This window comes from Aotus nancymaae, unplaced genomic scaffold, assembly GCF_030222135.1.
Source record: "Aotus nancymaae isolate 86718 unplaced genomic scaffold, 86718_ANA_hifiasm-v0.15.2.pri h1tg000028l, whole genome shotgun sequence".
In the NCBI taxonomy this organism is placed as follows: Eukaryota; Metazoa; Chordata; class Mammalia; order Primates; family Aotidae; genus Aotus; species Aotus nancymaae.
Genome location: NW_026988441.1, coordinates 11,970,591 through 11,988,015, shown reverse-complemented (window position 1 = coordinate 11,988,015; position 17,425 = coordinate 11,970,591). Strand labels below are relative to the sequence as shown.

The following is a 17,425-nucleotide window of genomic DNA, read 5'->3' as shown; positions in this document are numbered from 1 at the left end:
TCCCCATCTGGCTCTTCCCTTCAGATCAGGAGGTTGGGGCTCTACCACTGTCAAAGGGACACCACCACTGAGCTTTGGGGAGCTGAATGCTCACTGGGGAGAGGGATCCTCCCTCTCTCATTGTGTCAAGTTTGGTTGTAGCTTCCAAGGATTGACATTCAATGCCCTGGGTATCCCAGAGGGGACTGTCCTTTCTGCTGGTGTGCAGGGCAAATAATCTCTTATGCTCCTGAGAGAGAGGGCCGTTCTTGTTGGTCAGTGGGGGCTGTGGACCTTGTGGTCACCAGGGACAGGTCTCAGCCATTTTCTTGCTCCCTGGGTTCTGGCAGCTGAGCGGGGGCTCAGGCCTTCCATGTTCTCTCTAACCATCTTGGGTGTCCTCTGTTTTTGCCTGGCTGACTGTCCTGTGGTCACCCCACCTTCCCCATGGAGGGTACAGCAGGGAGTGAGGAGTTGACCAGGGGCCCCACAGGACACGGCTCCCTCAGATCCAGGAGAGGCAGCCTGGGACAGAGCAGGGGTTCAGAGCTGGAGAGAGACTCATTCCAGCTTACCCTGCAGCCAGGATGGGCTCAGTCCTCCCCATGCTGACATCATCTGGGTTCTGTCCTAAGGGTTTGGACCTGGTCAAGCCCCTCTGTGTAGAGGAAGGATGGGCAGTGGCCGGAGAGCCCATCTGGGATGGGAAACGTTGCTCACACCTGAGAAGGCAGGTAGGAGTGGGACGTTTTCTGGGAACAAAGGGAGCTCATCTCTTGCCCCTCATGTTGTACACATGAGAGAACTCTGTCCTCCCTCCTGACTTCATGAACGACAGCAGGGGGCAGGTGGCCACAGCCCAGATGGTGCCTGGGTATGACTGTCACATACTCTCTGAGCCTTCTGGGGTGCAGAGGGAAGGTCACAGGGTGCCCGGCTGATTCCCCAGAGGCACTGTGGGCCCTCAGGTGTCTGTGGTTCTGTGTCAGCGCTGGGCTCAGCCTGTCATGCCCTAGAGAACAGGACAGAGGGAGCAGGGGTGGGCATTTAGGGAGCAGTCACAGAAAGAGTTGATGAGGATGGAAGGAGGTCACGAGAGGAAAGTGCTCAGTGTGGCCTCGCGTGCACCAGCGCTGCCCTGGGAGATGCCTTTTTAGCTGAGCCCAGGGAAGGAGTGGGTGTTTGGGGCAGGAGCTGCCTGCAGAGGGAGTGGCCTCACGTTGGCGGCCGTCTGGCTGCAGGGAGGAGCTGACAGAGTACGTGTGGGGAGCTTGGAGGGTGAGGGTGGACCCTGTTGGGCTGTGGGTTCCGCTGAGGGAGGTCAGCAGCCCTTGGGAAGGCTCCAGGCCGGTAGGGACTCTGCCGCCCTCTGGTGGAGTAGAAGGGAAGTGTGGATGGCAGCAGTTCCAGGCCAGGCTGCCTATTTTGTTCCACATGGATTTGCATATTTCACACGTGGTCTCACATGTTATGTTACAACTTCATCAGGATGCAGCCTAGTGAGTCCCACTCTCTGTGGCTGCAAATTCACTGTACTTCCTCTTTCATAATCAGATGTCTCAGGCACAGATTTCTGTCATCTTCTGTGAGTTTGTGTTTATGTGCAGTAGGCTGCACTGTGTATGCCCTGGGGACAATGATGTCTGCGGCAGAGCACTGGGCAGGGATTTGGGAGCAGAAGAGGGAGGTGCAGCGTGGGAAGATCAGTGTCAGGGGAGCAGAGGGGGAGCAGGGGCAAGTCATCTTTATTTCTCACTCCCCGGGCACCAAGATCTGAGACCCTGACTCTGGGGCACAGCACCCCACCCTGATGGTGTCCCTGGGTGTTGCAGGTGCTCATAATTTTATGTTGCCTTGGATTTTTTTTAAGTTGTAAGTTTAAGTGCCTTATATCAGAGGCAGGGCTTGGTCACCATGACAGTTTTCAATACTGTACTTGATCCACATGTCTCCAGTTGGTGGCCAGAGATAAAATCTTAGAGGCATCTCTCCTGCTTAATATGCTGGGCTCCCCTCTTTCCAGCTGTTTTTTTTTTTTTTTTTGAGGGAGTCTTCCTCTGTCACCAGGCTGGAGTGCGATCTTGACTCATTGCAACCTCCGACTCCCTGGTTCAAGCGATTCTCCTGCCTCAGCCTCCTGAGTAGCTGAGATTACAGGCAGGCGACATCATGCCCAGCTAATTTTTTGTATTTTTAGTAGAGACGGGGTTTCACCATGTTGACCAGGATGGTCTCGATTTCTTGACCTCGTGATCCACCTGCCTCGGCCTCTCAAAGTGCTGGGATTACAGGCGTGAGCCACCGCGCCCGGCCGATAAATATATATTTATAAATATATCTGTAAATATACACATTTGTTTATGCATAATGCATCATTTTAACCACTTTAAAATATACAATCAAATGTAATTAACCACATTCACTGTATTAAATAACCATCACTATTTTTCCTAGAAAATTTTTATCATTCCAAACTGAAACTCTGTACCTTTTAAACAATAACTCCCTATTTCTTCCACCCTAAACCTTGATTATCTCTAGTCTACTTTCTGCCTCTCTGAATTTGCCAGTTCTTGGGGTTTCATATAAATGGAATCATACACATATGTCATTTTGTTTCTGGCATATTTTACTTAGCATAATGTTTCCAAGGTCCATGCATGTTCCAGTGTGTCTCAGAGCTTCGTTCCTCTTTATGGCTGATTAACTTTCTGTTGTATCACCATATTTGTTTATTTATTCATGTGTTGATGGGCTTGAGTTGTTTCTATATTTTATCTATTGTGAATATTGCTGTAATCAACATTCCCATTCAAGTACTTCTTTGAGTCCCTGGATTCAATTTTTTGGGTATATACCTAGAAAAGAATGTTGTTTCATATGGGAAGTCTATGATTAGTTTTTTGAGGAAGAGCACAACTCTTTCTCATAGTTGCTGTACTTTTTTATATTTTCACCAGCAATGTATGAGGATTCCAAATTCTCTATAAGGCTGCCACTTGTTAGTTAACATTTTAAGCTTTCACTGCTGAAGCCTGGATTGAATTTGTGGTCAGGAAACCAGGCCTCTTTTGTTTTGATATTTGTTTGATTTTTTCAGTTTTTGAGGTACTCATTTAACTCTTTGGAGATGCCTCGTACATCCTTGGCTAAGTCATAATCTTTATTAAGGCTTATTTCAGTTGGAAGAGTACTTTTGATAAAAGAGATTCAAAAGCCAGAAATCTCAGTTGTTTGTCCTAGCTAAATTCTGACAATAAGAAATCTGAAAGTGTTAAAGTTAGGTAGCTAGTCAGACATGAGCAGGGTAGGAGAGGGCAGAAATGTCAGGTGACCATCAGGTGATGGTTAGGTGGTTGTTAACAGTCTCTCTAAAATAATAATTGGTCACAGCCAGCTTCAGGTAAAGGCAGTCTCCCAGCAGATAGGAAACATCTGAAACTGGTGATCAGCAGCTTCCCAATAAGATCTCGGAAGTTACGGATAGCTTGGAGATCCTGTTGTGTGGGCTCAAGTGTGCATATTAAGAGGCAAAATGGTGGAGTTTAACTGGTATATGGCCTCCCAGGGACATTTGATTGGTAAAGGAAGAAAACCTCAAGTGAGTGTGTATACAACTCCTGTAAACACACTGTGTTTGCTCACATCCCAAGTGCTGACAGGCCACTGAACATGTGGATAGCCCACTCTAAGGGAAGAATCAGGGGAGAAGAGATGCAGACCCTGGAAGTATGCCAAAATGCAAAAGCCTAAGTCAAAGGTCAAACCATGCACTGGATGTCTCAGGTCACCTACTTGGTTCTTATCCAAGTGTTCTTTACTTCTAAAGGTTTTCAAGAAACGTTCACTCCTGCTGTTAAACTTGCCTCAGTCTATCCTTCTACCTTATGCCTCTCAGTCAAATTCTTTCTTCTGAAGAGGCAAAATTGAGATTGCTGCTGACCCATACAAATTATGCTGCTGCCACTGACATATTTTGGTACCATGTCTTTGATACATTTGGCTGCTAACAAAAGGATTTCTAAAAAGAGCTCTATGATTAAAAGTTAGCTTAATTAAAAACTGATTTTCAAGCCATATATATTCATATTGAATATATATTCTATATAATTTTGATACAGGAGATAGAAAGAAATTATTTAGGCAGATAGTAAGGGGAACAGAATTTCCCTTTTAACAAAAAAGCAGCCCCCAAATCATTTCTTTTTTAACAAAGAGCAGGCTTTCTTTGCCCTGTGAGACAACCCAGGCCTTTGCAATCATTGCACAATTGACTCAGCTCTTTTAGCACTCATATCAGGCAGGCCCAAAAGGAATGATTCCCCAAAACTGGAAAGGCAATTTCTGGGGGCATCATCTGAGGAAGCTATTGAGTGTCTTGGCCTTCTTGTTTCCCTTATCTGTGGCCTCCTCCAGTCATGCCATCAGCTCATCCAGACCCACCATCTCCAAGACTCTCCACTCCCCAGCCTCACTCTTACCCCTACAGGAAATGCTCAGTGGAGGTGATAGCAGTAGGGTTCAGGTTCACCTCTTATTGCAGGACCTTGCACAAATAAAGGGAGACTTAATCCAATTTTCTGATTGCCCCGATAGGTATACAGAAGCTTTCTAAAATTTAACTCTGGTGTTTGATCTCTTATGGAGGGATTTTATGCTGCTCCTAAGCCAAACCCTAACTGCAGCTGAAAAACAGGTAGCATTCTCATTTTTCCATCCTCTCAGTCTCCTTTAATCAGAGAAACTTCCTCAGGATTTCTTTTGCTTTTAAGACCTTCACATTTTTTGAAGAGTGTTGGTGAGTTATTTTGTAGATCCTCAATTTTGCTCTTCTATTTTTTTCTCATGATTAAACTCAGGTTATGCACTTTGAGCAAAAATACCACATAGGTGATGCCACACCTTCTCCACCCATCGTATTAGGATGTCCTAAGATGTCAATATCTCTGATTACTGAGGACACTAACTTTGAGCACTGGGCTAAAGTTCATTCACTGTACAATGACCATTTTCTGGAAAGCATTTTTAAACAACAATACCTGGGCCACAGCACACACCAATTAAATCAGAGACTCTTGGGGGAAAGGCACAGGCATTGGTAGGCTTTAAATGCCCTACAAGTGACTCTAACCAGTATTCAGGGTTGAAAACCTATGACTTAGACAGTGAAGATTAGAATCCTGAAAGTCAGCTGGGAAGCTATTCCTAAGGCTTCTCTTTTTAAAAGAACATCCAAGTCTAGACTAAAGTATACATATCTGGATTTTGGCATGGACACGTGGTAGAGGAACAGAGAAAAATTTAGAAATCACCTGATTGGGAAAGTGATGAGTGTGTAGACTGCTGTCCAATAAAAAGACAAGGTAGAATCGGGTGTGATGGCTAATGCTTGTAATCCCAGAATTTTGGGGGCTAAGTAGTTGGATCACTTGAGCCAAGGAGTTTGAGACCAGCTTGGGCAACCTGGTGAAACCCAATATCTATACAACAAGCAAAGAAACATTAGCTGGGCATGGTGGCACATGCCTGTGATTTGAGCTACTCATGAGACTGAGGCAAGAGGATTGCTTGAGCCCAGGAGGCTGAGGCTGCAGTCATCTATGATCCCACCACTGCACTTCAGCTTGGCTGGGAGAGTTAGACCTGTCTCTGGAAAAAACAACAACAACAACAGTAAAAGTAATGTTTTTAAGGTCAGATCTAGTACAAAAACGGAATCTTGGTCTATGTTTACATGCTATAATTAGAACAGAACATGGGGGTGTTTCCATATGAATAGCTGATCAGTTGTCTATTTGGTGTCACCTCTCTGAGGTTTAGATGCCTAAAAAGAAAGAATTTGAGCTAATGGATGACTGTACGGTCCTTGGAACCCAGCAAGCACCCCCTTCCCATGAAGAAGAGAATGGGGCTATGGGTGCAGACTGACCTCATGTGACTCTGATCTACCCCTAATGTTTGTGTGATCCTGGTTCAGTTACTGTGTTTCCCTGTGCCTCCATTTCCTCTCAGTCAGATAAGCTACACGGCAAATGGGCTGTGGCTTTTTGTGTTGTCTGTGAATGAAACTTAAATTATTCACTTACCTGACCTAATGCTTGGCACAGAGGAGGTGTTCACACAAACACTGTTTATTTATTATTTGCCTCCATAAAAAAGCACCTCTAGTCCTGATCCCTGGTTGACAGCTTGCTGCCAAGATCGTCTTTTCTTTCCTGTTTCTGCCCCTGGAGACATTGAACATTCCATGGAGTCTCCTAACCCTCCCAGGGCAGTTGGCAGATGACCTGAGAAGCTTGTCCATTTGTCTTCTTCACTCTGAGTCTTAGGTAAAAGAGAAGTCTCAGTTCTTGCCCGGATGTGGCTCTGGGGACTGAACCCAGGCTGGAGAGTAGCTCCAGGAGCCACAACCCTCAAACAGCTGGTAAATACTTGCTCCCAGTCAGTCCTGCCCACGGGGCCACAAACCAGCCCTGGCACAGGTACTTGGCTGAGACTGATCTCCACCTTCTGAGACTCATCAGACTGTCCCTTCTCAGCAGCGACTATCTGCAAGGTCTGGGTGCAGGAAAGGAACTCTGATCTCTTAAAGTTTGTCTCTCTGTGTGTATCCTACATTGAATGTCCAAACCCTAAAATGGGACATAATGTGGAGAGGGACGCAGGCACAGCCCACACCTGACAATTCTGTGTGTGTGAAGTAAAATGGACCCCCAACCCCCAGAGATCGTGAGGAATCACTCACGGCATACATAAATATACCCAGTTGCTTCTTCGGTCCTAAGATCTTGCTTATGACTTGCAGGGTGTAGAATCCTGTGTCCTCCGGTTGACTTTTTGGATCACCAGGGATCGTTTTTAAACATTTCCTCTCGATAACTGTACACAGGTCCTGGGATAAGTTTTTGAGAGTACACTGCGTATCCTACCATTCGATTGCTGTCGTCAGTTTCCCCCTTTGTACCAGTTGTGGCCAAGAAGATTCTGGGGCAGATTGTGGGCACGTAGAAGAGCCTCCTCTACCTCTAGGACACCTAATGACACAGTTTCAGTAATGATGTAGGCTGTGGTGGGTGGGTTCCAGAAGGTTAAAAATGAGGATAGAAGAGGAAAAGAGCATTGGTCAATATTGGAACCTATGTATTGGGGTGGAAAGATGGGGCCCTGGGTCATTAGAAGTTCTCTTCACCCATCAGCCTTGGAAAAAGAGAGAGAGAGAGAGAGAGAGAGAGAGAGAGTGTGTGTGTGTCTTAGTTCGTCAACATCAGCAGCAAGACCCCCATTTTCTGAGCACCTCTGACCTTGGCATTTTCCTGTGTGGAATCCTCTTCCCCAGGAGTCTGCATGGCTCCCTCCCACTGCCCTCAGATCCTGCTCACATCAAGGCATCACTGAAGGACTCTTCCCTGACATACCCTCTGGAGTCCCTGGGTCTTCCCTTTCTGACCTTCCCCTGCTCTGTTCACCCCAGGGCTCTTGTCAACACCTGACCTCATGTTCTACATCTCCTGTGCGTCTTGCTCTTTCCCCATGAGAGTATGAGCTCAAGAGGACAGAAGCTTGTGTGATCTTGGTTGCACCCCAGTTCCTGGGACAGGCTGCAGAATCCTGTGGATGAGTTCCCGAGTGTTCCCAGGGACCTCCGCGGCCTGGTGTATATTTTGCAATTTCTGAAGTTGGTGGATGAGGACAATGTTTTATGCCCAGCTTATGTTTTTTTGGAAGTGATCATCTTAAATTGTTATTACTACCATTTTTCAAAATGTAGTGGCCAGTGATAATTTACCAGGAATATAGAACACTTGAGATTTTTCTGCTTCTTGGGAATTTCAGTTCAATGTGATTTTCCTGTTTTGACCCCTGTCCTTTCTGATATCCTTTTTCCTATTAAGGCTGTAGTAGAAGCCCTAAGTCCCCTCTCAGAGCCCCGTCCTCCCCACAGAACTCCTCTACTTACAGAGTTTTCCTCACTTCCTACAAGAAAGGGGAGTTTCCTACTCCTGTGACAGTGGAGAGCAGACTTCATCTTGGTCCCCTCTCATGTAATGAGCTGGTTTGGGGTTTTGTTTTAGAACTTGGTAGTTACAGGTGAAGGTTTATTGTTTCTTGACTCTAACCTCTCCTTATGCTTTGAGTATTCAAAAATATGTAAATTGTGCAATGGCTGTTTGTGTTTTTGGTTTTCATCACTGTTCCTCTGGATTTGACCAACTCTTTGGCCTATCTAGTGCCCGGAACACCTTCCAACTTGGTCACATCCAACAGGAGCTCTAAATGATGGTGAATCAGGCCTCTACAGTGGCTAAAACACCTGCAACTGCTGAACATCAAATTCCACCTCTAGAAACACCTGCCAGTTTAACCCAAAACATATTTCTTTGAAAAATGTTTAAATGGCTGCCAGAGGGTCAGCAAAAAAGAGTGACACTGCAAAGCTGCCTTTTGTAGGGAAATTTACATCATAGAGACTCTTTATTAATGCAGGCAGGTCTTCCCTTATCTGAATCTGGGAAAATTTAACTGAATCTTTGGTTTTGATATTTGTGTGATTTTGAGTTGTTGAGGTACTCGTTCACCTTTTTGAAGATGCCTCACACATCCTTGGCGGAGTCATAATCTACATTAAGACTTATTAGTTTCAGTTGGGCAGATATTTCTGGTAAAAAAAAATTCAAAATCCTGTAATATCGGCAGTGTGTTCTAGCTAAAATCTGATCATAAGAAGTCTGAAAGTGTTATAGTAGGTAGCTCATCAGACATGAGCAGGGCAGGAAGCAGCTTTCCACCGCATACGCTAGGAATGTCAGCTGACTATCAAGTGATGGTGAGGTGGTTGTTAACTGCCTCTCATCAGTAATAATTGGTCACAGCCAGTGCCAGGTAAAGGCAGTCTTTCGATAGATAGAAAACACCTGAAACAGGTAATGAGCAGTTTGCTGATAAATTCACAGAAGCTGGGAGCGTGGGCTCAGGCACGTAAATGAAGAGGCTAAATGGTGAGGGCAGGAAACCTCAAGTGAGCATGCGTACAATTCCAGTAAACACGGGACACCTGCTCCCCTCTCGAGGGCTGGCGGGCCACTGTGCGTGCCGACGCCTCACTCCAAGGGAAAAATCGGAGAAGAGATGCAGACCCCAGAATTACGCCAGCATACAATAGCGTAAGTAAAGTCAAACCACGCTCTTGATCTATCGTCACCTGCTTGCTCCTCTTTTAAGTGTACTATTTTTTTTTTTAACTCTTGCTCTAAAGCTTTTTAATAAACCTTCACTCCTGCTCTAAAACTTGCCTCAGTCTCTTCTGCCTCATGACTCTTAGTGAAACTCTTTCTTCTAAAGAGGCAAAAATTGAGGTTCCTGCAGATTTGTCCAAATCTGCTGCTGCTAACATACTTTGGTGCCGTTTCCAGATAAGTATGGTGGCCAAGAGAAACGTTTTTTAAAAGAGCTCTATGATGAAATGTCAGCTTAATGAAAAACCATATTCAAGCCATGTATTTATTTCATGTAAAATATACATATTCTGGTAGAATACATATTAATATTAAATATATATGCAGAATATATATTCCTATTATGTATGTATTCAGAAAATCTGAAAATATGTTCAAGTCCTTTCTGCTTTTCTTTAATATCTTTAAAAGATTTTCCTTTCAGTTGACTGAAATCTTTTAAAATCGTGTGCTTAGTGTCACTTATTTTTCTTTCTTAAGAATTCTTTTTCTGTTTATTTCTTTGCCCCTTTTTTCTTTTGCTACTGTTGATGCCCCATGAAGGGACCTAGAATATTTCTAATAGCCTAGGTCCCCTTTAAGAAAGCAGAAATGATAACACAGCTGCCGCCATATGGGAGGAACCAGTTTTTGTTTTTAAACCCCAGAGCGTGGTAAGTGAATAAATTCCCCTCGGGGTAAAACTCTGCTCTCTTTGCTCTTGTGTTACCTGACCTCTTTGGCTTTTGGGGGCATCAGACATTACTTTCTACTGTAAAAATACTTGATCTTGTATCTGTGTTGGCTCCTGGGTCAGGGGCATGAGCTCTGGTTTTGGAGGTGACTAACAGTAGTTACAATGAATGATTATTACTTCAAAGGCCATTAATTTCTTGTGTGTTTAGACAAGAACGACATGATTTAAAGAATTCTAAAAGTAGAAATTCATGAAAAGTAGAATTTTAAAAATTCTAAAAGTAAAGGAGGCAAAAATCTGGAAGGCGGATGTTATTCAGGAGACCTCAGAAATCTTAGGGTGTCCTATTTCCAGATGAAGTGGTGAATGAGGTTTAATTATAGAGTTGGGTTATACTGGGCACATAACTCATCTGCCTCAGTGTTTTTTTAATTTGTGAAAATCAGGATGCTGACACTTAGGACTTTTACTGAGAACTGTAACTATTAATATAGTGTCTGGTGCACAGTGAGTGATGACTCAGCGTAAGCTATTATAATTATGGGAATAGACAAAGGTGCCACCCTGGGCCCCCAGAATGGGAGGAATTTTCTAGCCAGAGTCCTGGAAGGCCAGCTGCAGATGAAGATGGTTAAGGGGGAACCTTAGCTTCTAGAAGTAAAAGGACTGGGGAGGAGTAACTCATGCACAATATTCTGTGAAAATACGTTCAGCCAACAGCTGGACTATCCAGAGTGGGTGTGACTTCTGTCACAATTACTGTCTCCTGAGAGCCCAAGAATGTGTCCTAGAGTCAGATCACTTTGATGTAAGCCATGCCTAGAAATGCACTTCAGAGCCGCTTTGAACATACTGTTCATCTCGCCGAGGAAAAGAATTCACCTTTCTAGAGAAATCCGCTCTTGTGGTCCAGGCCATTATTCATGTCTCTGTATTATTGTAATTTATGAGGTGTTAAGATAAAGACTAAAGAAGTGTGAAATAAGGAATAACATGTCTGAATTAACAGGGAAGAACTGGGACTGGTATGTGTAAATAAGAGGAAGCATGTATAAATCTTGTGTGAATATATAAGGAACTTCTTGTTTTAAATAGACGTCTTCATATATATAGTAGCCACTGCCTTGAGTGGATAGCAGACTGCGTCATTGCTGGAAGAACATTCCCGCAGAGTCATGAGAGACTGAGTAGTGTGGGTTCTTTACTACATTTCGGGCTAGAGTGAGTAAAATACTGAAGAGAAGTGAGTCAAAGAAGAAGATGGGTGAGGATGAGAGAAATGGAATGGTGAAAAGAAAGAACTGAAAGGAATGTTTACCAAGTGCTCATTAGGTACCAGTCTCTGTGACTAAGAGCTTAAACATTTAAATTTACTCATTCGCTGTCATTTTCTGAGGCAGTAAGAGTCACTTTTGTGCTGTAGCTAAGAAAAGAGGCTGAGGGAGGTCAAATGAGTGATTCAGGGTTATCAAGCCACTTCATGGTACAGCTAGTGTTTCTCACATCAAAGTTTGTTTGCAGACAAAAAAGTGAGACTCAGAAGAAAGGCAAAGCAAGTTTTTATTTGTGTGACATTTATTACAGTTACCTGTTTTAGGCAGAATAAAGGCTAAAAAACTGGGATTTTTAAGGTGGATCTGAAGTGACCTAGCAGCCTTAGCTTGACCTATTCTTCTTGGAGTTGTCCACACTTATGGATTAATATTTGCTTCTATTAAGGGAAGACAAACAGTTTTTCCTGGGGCCATGAGGATCCTGGTCTCCATATGGGCTAAAATGTCTCTACCTTCCTGGTGTGGTTGCTCATGCCTGTAATCCTAGCATTTTGGGAGGCAGAGGCAGGTGGATCACGAGGTCAGGAGTTGAAGACCAGCCTGGCCCAGATGGTGAAACCCCGTCTCTACTAAAAATACAAAAATTAGTTGGGTGTGGTGGTGAGTGCCTGTAATCCCGCTTAGGCAGAGAATTGCTTGAACCTGGGAGGCAGAGGTTGCAGTGAGCCGAGATGGCTCCACTATACTTAGCCTGGGTGATAGAGTGAGACTGGCTCAAAAAAAAAAAAAAAAAAAAAGTCTCTACCCAATAAAAAAGTGGGACTTTCAGACATGATTTAAACAGGCATGTGTAAATAATAAGTCTCCCAACTACAACTAATTGAGAAAAATATCAGGTTAGAGTCTTTCATGAGAAACACACCACAGTTGTTCTATGGGAAGAATGAGGGCCTGGATTGGAGAAGAGAACAGACTGGCTTCAGTATCCAGGAGGATGTCCATCTTCTTCCCTCCAGTTTTCAAAATCACCCGAGGCTCCTGAGCACTGATGGCTTAGAAGCAGCATAACTGCTCTTCAGCCTGAGCCACTGGAGTTGGGGGTTTGAGCCCTGGGACCCATCAGTCCGGCTGGATCATCTGTGAGACCAGTTCTGGACCCAGTGACTTTGGTCTCCAGGGGCAGTTCTGTCTCCAGTGGTCTCCACCACACGCTGGACAGGGTCCAGGTGGCGTTTTCTTGTTGCCTGGGCAATTCTTCTTAAAGTGCCCTGCCTTGCCACACCGGTAACAACTAGTGGATGCTCCTCAGGAGCTAGACTCTTAAGGCTTGCAAAACAACCACTAGAACCTCAGTCATTCTCTTGTGCTTTCTCTCTTTCTCCTGGGTCCCCTCTCAGTCCCTCTTGTGAAAGAACATGGTGGCCACCTTCAGGAGATTCTCCAAGGTGCTGTCTGGTCCTATAGCCTGTTTCTGTATCTTCCTTCTAATATCAGGAGATGCCTGTGTAATAAGCTTGTACTTCAGGATGAGCTGCCCCTCAGCTGAATCAGGGGACAAGGAGGTGTGTTTTATTAAATCGGGGGCAAGGAGGTGTGTTTTATTAAAGCTTCTCTCAGCCTTTCCAAAAAGGCAGGGAGATTTTCATTTAGTTTCTGGTTTAACAAGGACATTTAGGGTAATTAAGAGGTTTGGTTCTGGTTCTTTGCAAGCCTGTTAAAATGCACATGTAAAGCATTTTCTGTTTATCTACAGGGTCACAGGGATTTCACTCAGAACTATTAGGAGGTACAGTCTCTCTCTATATTGAGAATGGTTGTCCTGTTATTTCCTTATGTTCCCTATCTCCCTTTTCTTCTGGTCTACTGTAGGAGACATAGTTCATCTCCGAAATATTCTGCTGCTTGCAGAGCTGCCTGCTTTTCAGCTACAATGAGGGTTTGGCTTAGAAGCAGCATAACTGCTCTTCATGTGAGATCAAACACTTGTGTTAAATTTCGGAAGGAATCTATATACCTATCGGCATCATCGAAAAATCAACCCGAGTCTCCCTTTATTTGTGTAAGGTCCTATAATGAGATGGGAATATGTACCCTAGTGTTGCCCCTTCCATCTGGCATTTCTTGTAGGGGTAAAGTTGAAGTTGGGGCAGTCGGGAGTTTTGGAGATGGTGGAACTGATGGCACCGTTGGAGGGGGCCCTGAATAAAGGAAACTAGAAGAACTGGGGCACATTGATGCCACCTCCAACAGCTCTTCAAAAACTTGGTCTTCTGACCTAAGGGAACTGCTCTTTAAAGAACCAGCCTGATATGATTGTTAAGAGGGCTGAGTCAGGCCAGGCACAGTGGCTCATGCCTGTAATCCCAGCACTTTGGGAGGCTGAGGCAGGCAGATCACCTGAGATCAGGAATTTGAGACCAGCCTGGCCAATACGGTGAAACTCCATCTTTACTAAAAATACAAAAATTATCTGGATGCAGTGGTGTGTACCTGTGGTCCCAGCTACTTGGGAGGCTGAGGCAGGAGAATCTCTTGAACCTGGGTGGTGGAGGTTGCAGGGAGCCGAGGTGACACCACTGCACTCTAACCTGGTGACAGAGCGAGACTCCATCTAAAAAAGAAAGGGCTGAGTCAATTGTGCAATGCTTGCAAAGGTCTAGGTTGTCTCACAGGGCAAGGAAAGCCTATACATAGGGGATCTCACACCATTTGACCTCCTGTCTACAGAAAAGATCTAATTGTTGGATAAGATTAAAGTCAAGGCTCCCTTCAGCTGGGCAGGTCTGTGCATTCTCAAGATGGCAAGAATGTCATGCCCTTGGGCAAAAAATAATGAGTCACTCATTTTTTAGAATTTTGAGGTCAAAGGAGTACAAAAAGCAATCCAGAGGAGTACAGGCTGAAGATGACTTGCTACCCATCCTAGAAAAGAGACAAGAGAAGAAGTGTTCCTGTGTCCTTGTTCTTTTTGGTTTGACCAAGGGTGGAGGGGAAAACAGGGGCGTTCCCCCAGCTGTTCTCCCTCCTTGTTCCCTGGATCCTGGCACAGTGTGTGCCACCCCATGATTGCAGGCATGACCCTCAAACATGGTCCCAAAGGTCCTAATCAGTGGGGATAGTCATGCTTACCCATGTGACCTTAGTCCTCTGCCTGGTGATTGCCCTTTGACCTCTTAGACCTGTGTGACCTGCATTGATCTTTGATGGATGTGTCTCAGGAAAGATTATGTAACAGTTGCATTTGAGCAAGGCAGCTTAATGGAGGGAGTATACTGGGCTGAGCTATATACTCTGGTATTATGGACCAGACTAGAGAATTTATTCTTAGGTGGTGGTTCTGGTTAACTGCCAAACATAAAATCTCCTTTCTATTTAGATGCCATTCTAGTTGTAGGCAGAATAGATGTCTCAAAAAAACGTAAGTGTTGAATGGTGGCTTTCCTGTTAATGAATAGTGTGTTGAATTTAAAAATTGGTTTTGGAGTTCATTTTTTTCTTTTCTGTTGAAAGCAGAGTTCTCCCCATCACAGAGTGGGGCATAAGGTTTGGTCTCTAGCAGAGGGATGTAAAAGGGAGAACTGGAAAGCCAGAGGCTTTTGGCAAAGGACAGACTAGGTTCCCCATTAAGAGGATTACCATTTCACTAGATGGCACTGTAAGCCTTGAAATACCAGGCAGTAACTTTCCTTCTTATGCTCTCTAAATAAAGGACAGACAGGGAAGTCTGACATGTGGCATGCTTTCACTACAGCATACCTGCTAGCAGGAGAAAATTAATTCACCTCATAGAGGGACTATCCTTATTCGGTTCTTATTAGAACCCAATAAGAACACAGTTCTCATGGAGGAGAGGGTGGGGCTGTGGCTGCATACAGACCTCATGTGACTCTGATCTGCCCTTTATGTTTGCATGACCCTGGTCCAGTGACTGTGTCTTCCTGTATCTCAGTTCCCTATCCATAAAATAAGCTAAATGGCGAATGTACTGTGGCTTTTCATTTCTCTCTGAATGTAATTTAAATTATTTACTGTCACCTGATCTAATGCTTGGCACATAGAAGGTGTTCCCAAAAAGAGCATTTATTTATTATTTGCCTCCATGAGAGGGCACCTGTGGGCCTGATCCCTGATGGTCAAGTTGCTGCCAGAAACATCTTCTCTCTTTGGTTTCTTCCCCTGGCGACAATGAACTTTTTATGGAGTCTCCTAAACTTCCAAGGGCAGTTGGCTGGTGGCCCAGGAAACTTGCCCACCTGTCCTGTCCACTCTGATTCTCAGGTGAAGGACAAGTTTCTTTCCTTGCCTACAGGAGGCTCTGGGGGCTGAGCCTCAGCTGGTGAGCAGCTTCAGGAGCCATAGTTCTAGGACAGCTGGTAAATACTTGCTCTTAGTCAACCCTACCTAGGAGGCCCAATCCAGCCCTGACACAGGTTTTCCAGAGTCACTTGGAGTCAGGATCCTGAGGACAGGGTCCTGGGGTTGAGGCTTCCAGGAGTGAGCTTCTTTGTGAGGATCCCAGGGGGCCCTCAGGCCAGGCCCTGACTCAGTCCTCCCGGGTCTTTTTCAGAGTCAGGTCCATGGGGAGGGCACGGGGTGCTTGGCTGAGACTGATCTTCTCCTACTGAGACGCCCTCATTAGACTGTCTTTTCTCATGAGTGTCTGCAGGGTCTGGATACAGGAAGGGCATTCTGATCTTTTGATGTTTGCCTCCCCTGTGTGTGTCCTGTACTAAATGCCCATCCCATAATAAGATATAATGTAGAGGGGGACACAGGCACAGTCCAAGCCTAACGATCCTGTGTGTGTGAAGTAGAACTGACCCCCAACACCCAGAGGTTATGAGGAATCACTCGTCGTATACACAAAATTGTCCAATTACTTCTTCACTTGGAAGATACAGCTCGATGGCTTGTAGTATGTAGGATCCTGAGTCATTCTGGGTGACATCCCAGATCCCACTTGAGCCTAGGGTTTTGAGACCAGCCTGGGCAACACAGATCACATTTCTATAAAAAAATTTAAAAAGCTAGGCGTGGGGGCACACCTGTAGTCCCAGCTATACAGGAGGCTGAGGGAGGGAGATCACTTGAGCCTGAGAGGTTGAGGCTGCAGTGAGCTGTGATTGTGCCACTGCACTCCATTCTAGGTGACATAGCGAGACCCTGTTTCAAAAATGAAAGTTATTAAAAGAATAATGGCTAAAACTGAATGAATATAGAAAGTTGGTGAAAGAGAATGGAAAAAAACTTAAAAGCTTAAATAAAATCTCATGAAAATTTGACCTTGTGATTAAAACTGATTAAGATTACATGGGTTTGCTTATAAGGTTTTATTAAAATTAGCTTTAGCATTAATAATACACAAAGCAAAGGTAAAACTTTTTGAACAAGATTTGTATGTAGTATTAATACAAAATAGTAAAATATTTTGAGAAAAAAATAGGAAAGAGAAAGACAGATTCAGTACCCCTCATGGTTTCTTTATTCAGTCTTATCAGAAAACGGAGTCTCTTCCTAAAAAAAGATTTTTCAAAGAATAAAGTTTTTTTTTCCTTAAAATTTTGAAATGATTATTTTGGCTAAGTGAATGACTATTATTTTGCAGTGACCTCGGACCCTATTTTGAACAAGTGTCTTAAACTTTTGATATTTGACAAAATTTCTAATGTCAAGATTTCAAACCTTGAAATCAGTCTTTTTGATCTCACACTAACTTTTTGAATATTAGGGCCCCTGGAAGTTCAAGAAAGACACATTATACTCATTTGGTATGTTAAGCATAGTCAAATACAAAATAGTGTTTACCTTTCTTTGGTTTATATTTGTATAAATATTAGCATGTGTTTAAAATTTTACAAAATTTCTAAAATTCTGACATGTCTTAGTATATGTTATTAATAATAATTAATTGTATTGTCAAATTTTTGTATGCCACAGAAATAATCTAATTTCCTTTGCGATTGAATCTTTAAGCATGGGTATTCTTAGACTTTTTGTTTTTTGTCTACTGACAGTTATTGTTTCATTTTGATTCTTCTCATGAAACTGTTTAAGTACAGTGTAAAACTGGTATTCTGCTTTAAGGAAATTTGTTAGAATAGATTCTTTAAAGTACTCTTATTATTATTATTTTTTTTGCCAAGGAAATGTGTACCTTGGTGAGTCACTCACTTCATGATTCGACAGATGTTTTCCTTTTTTTCCCTTTTTCACCCCCACCACTCAGTGCTGTGTGCTCTGGCCTGACCAAGTTGTTAGTTTTG

At 43.9% G+C, this 17,425-nt stretch overlaps 1 protein-coding gene across 1 annotated transcript in view; it reads right to left on the bottom strand.

Annotated features, from left to right (window-relative positions):
• Window positions 1-410: 410 nt before the first annotated feature.
• LOC110568162 (pregnancy-specific beta-1-glycoprotein 7-like) overlaps window positions 411-17,425 on the bottom strand; it is a 59,619-nt gene continuing 42,604 nt past the window's right edge. The window contains exons 8-11 of the mRNA XM_064382124.1: window positions 1,199-1,348; window positions 871-991; window positions 555-701; window positions 411-504 (exon numbers count right to left, since the gene is read on the bottom strand). Of these exons, the coding sequence (XP_064238194.1) occupies window positions 411-504; window positions 555-701; window positions 871-991; window positions 1,199-1,348 (512 nt within the window). The remainder of the gene's footprint in view (window positions 505-554; window positions 702-870; window positions 992-1,198; window positions 1,349-17,425) is intronic.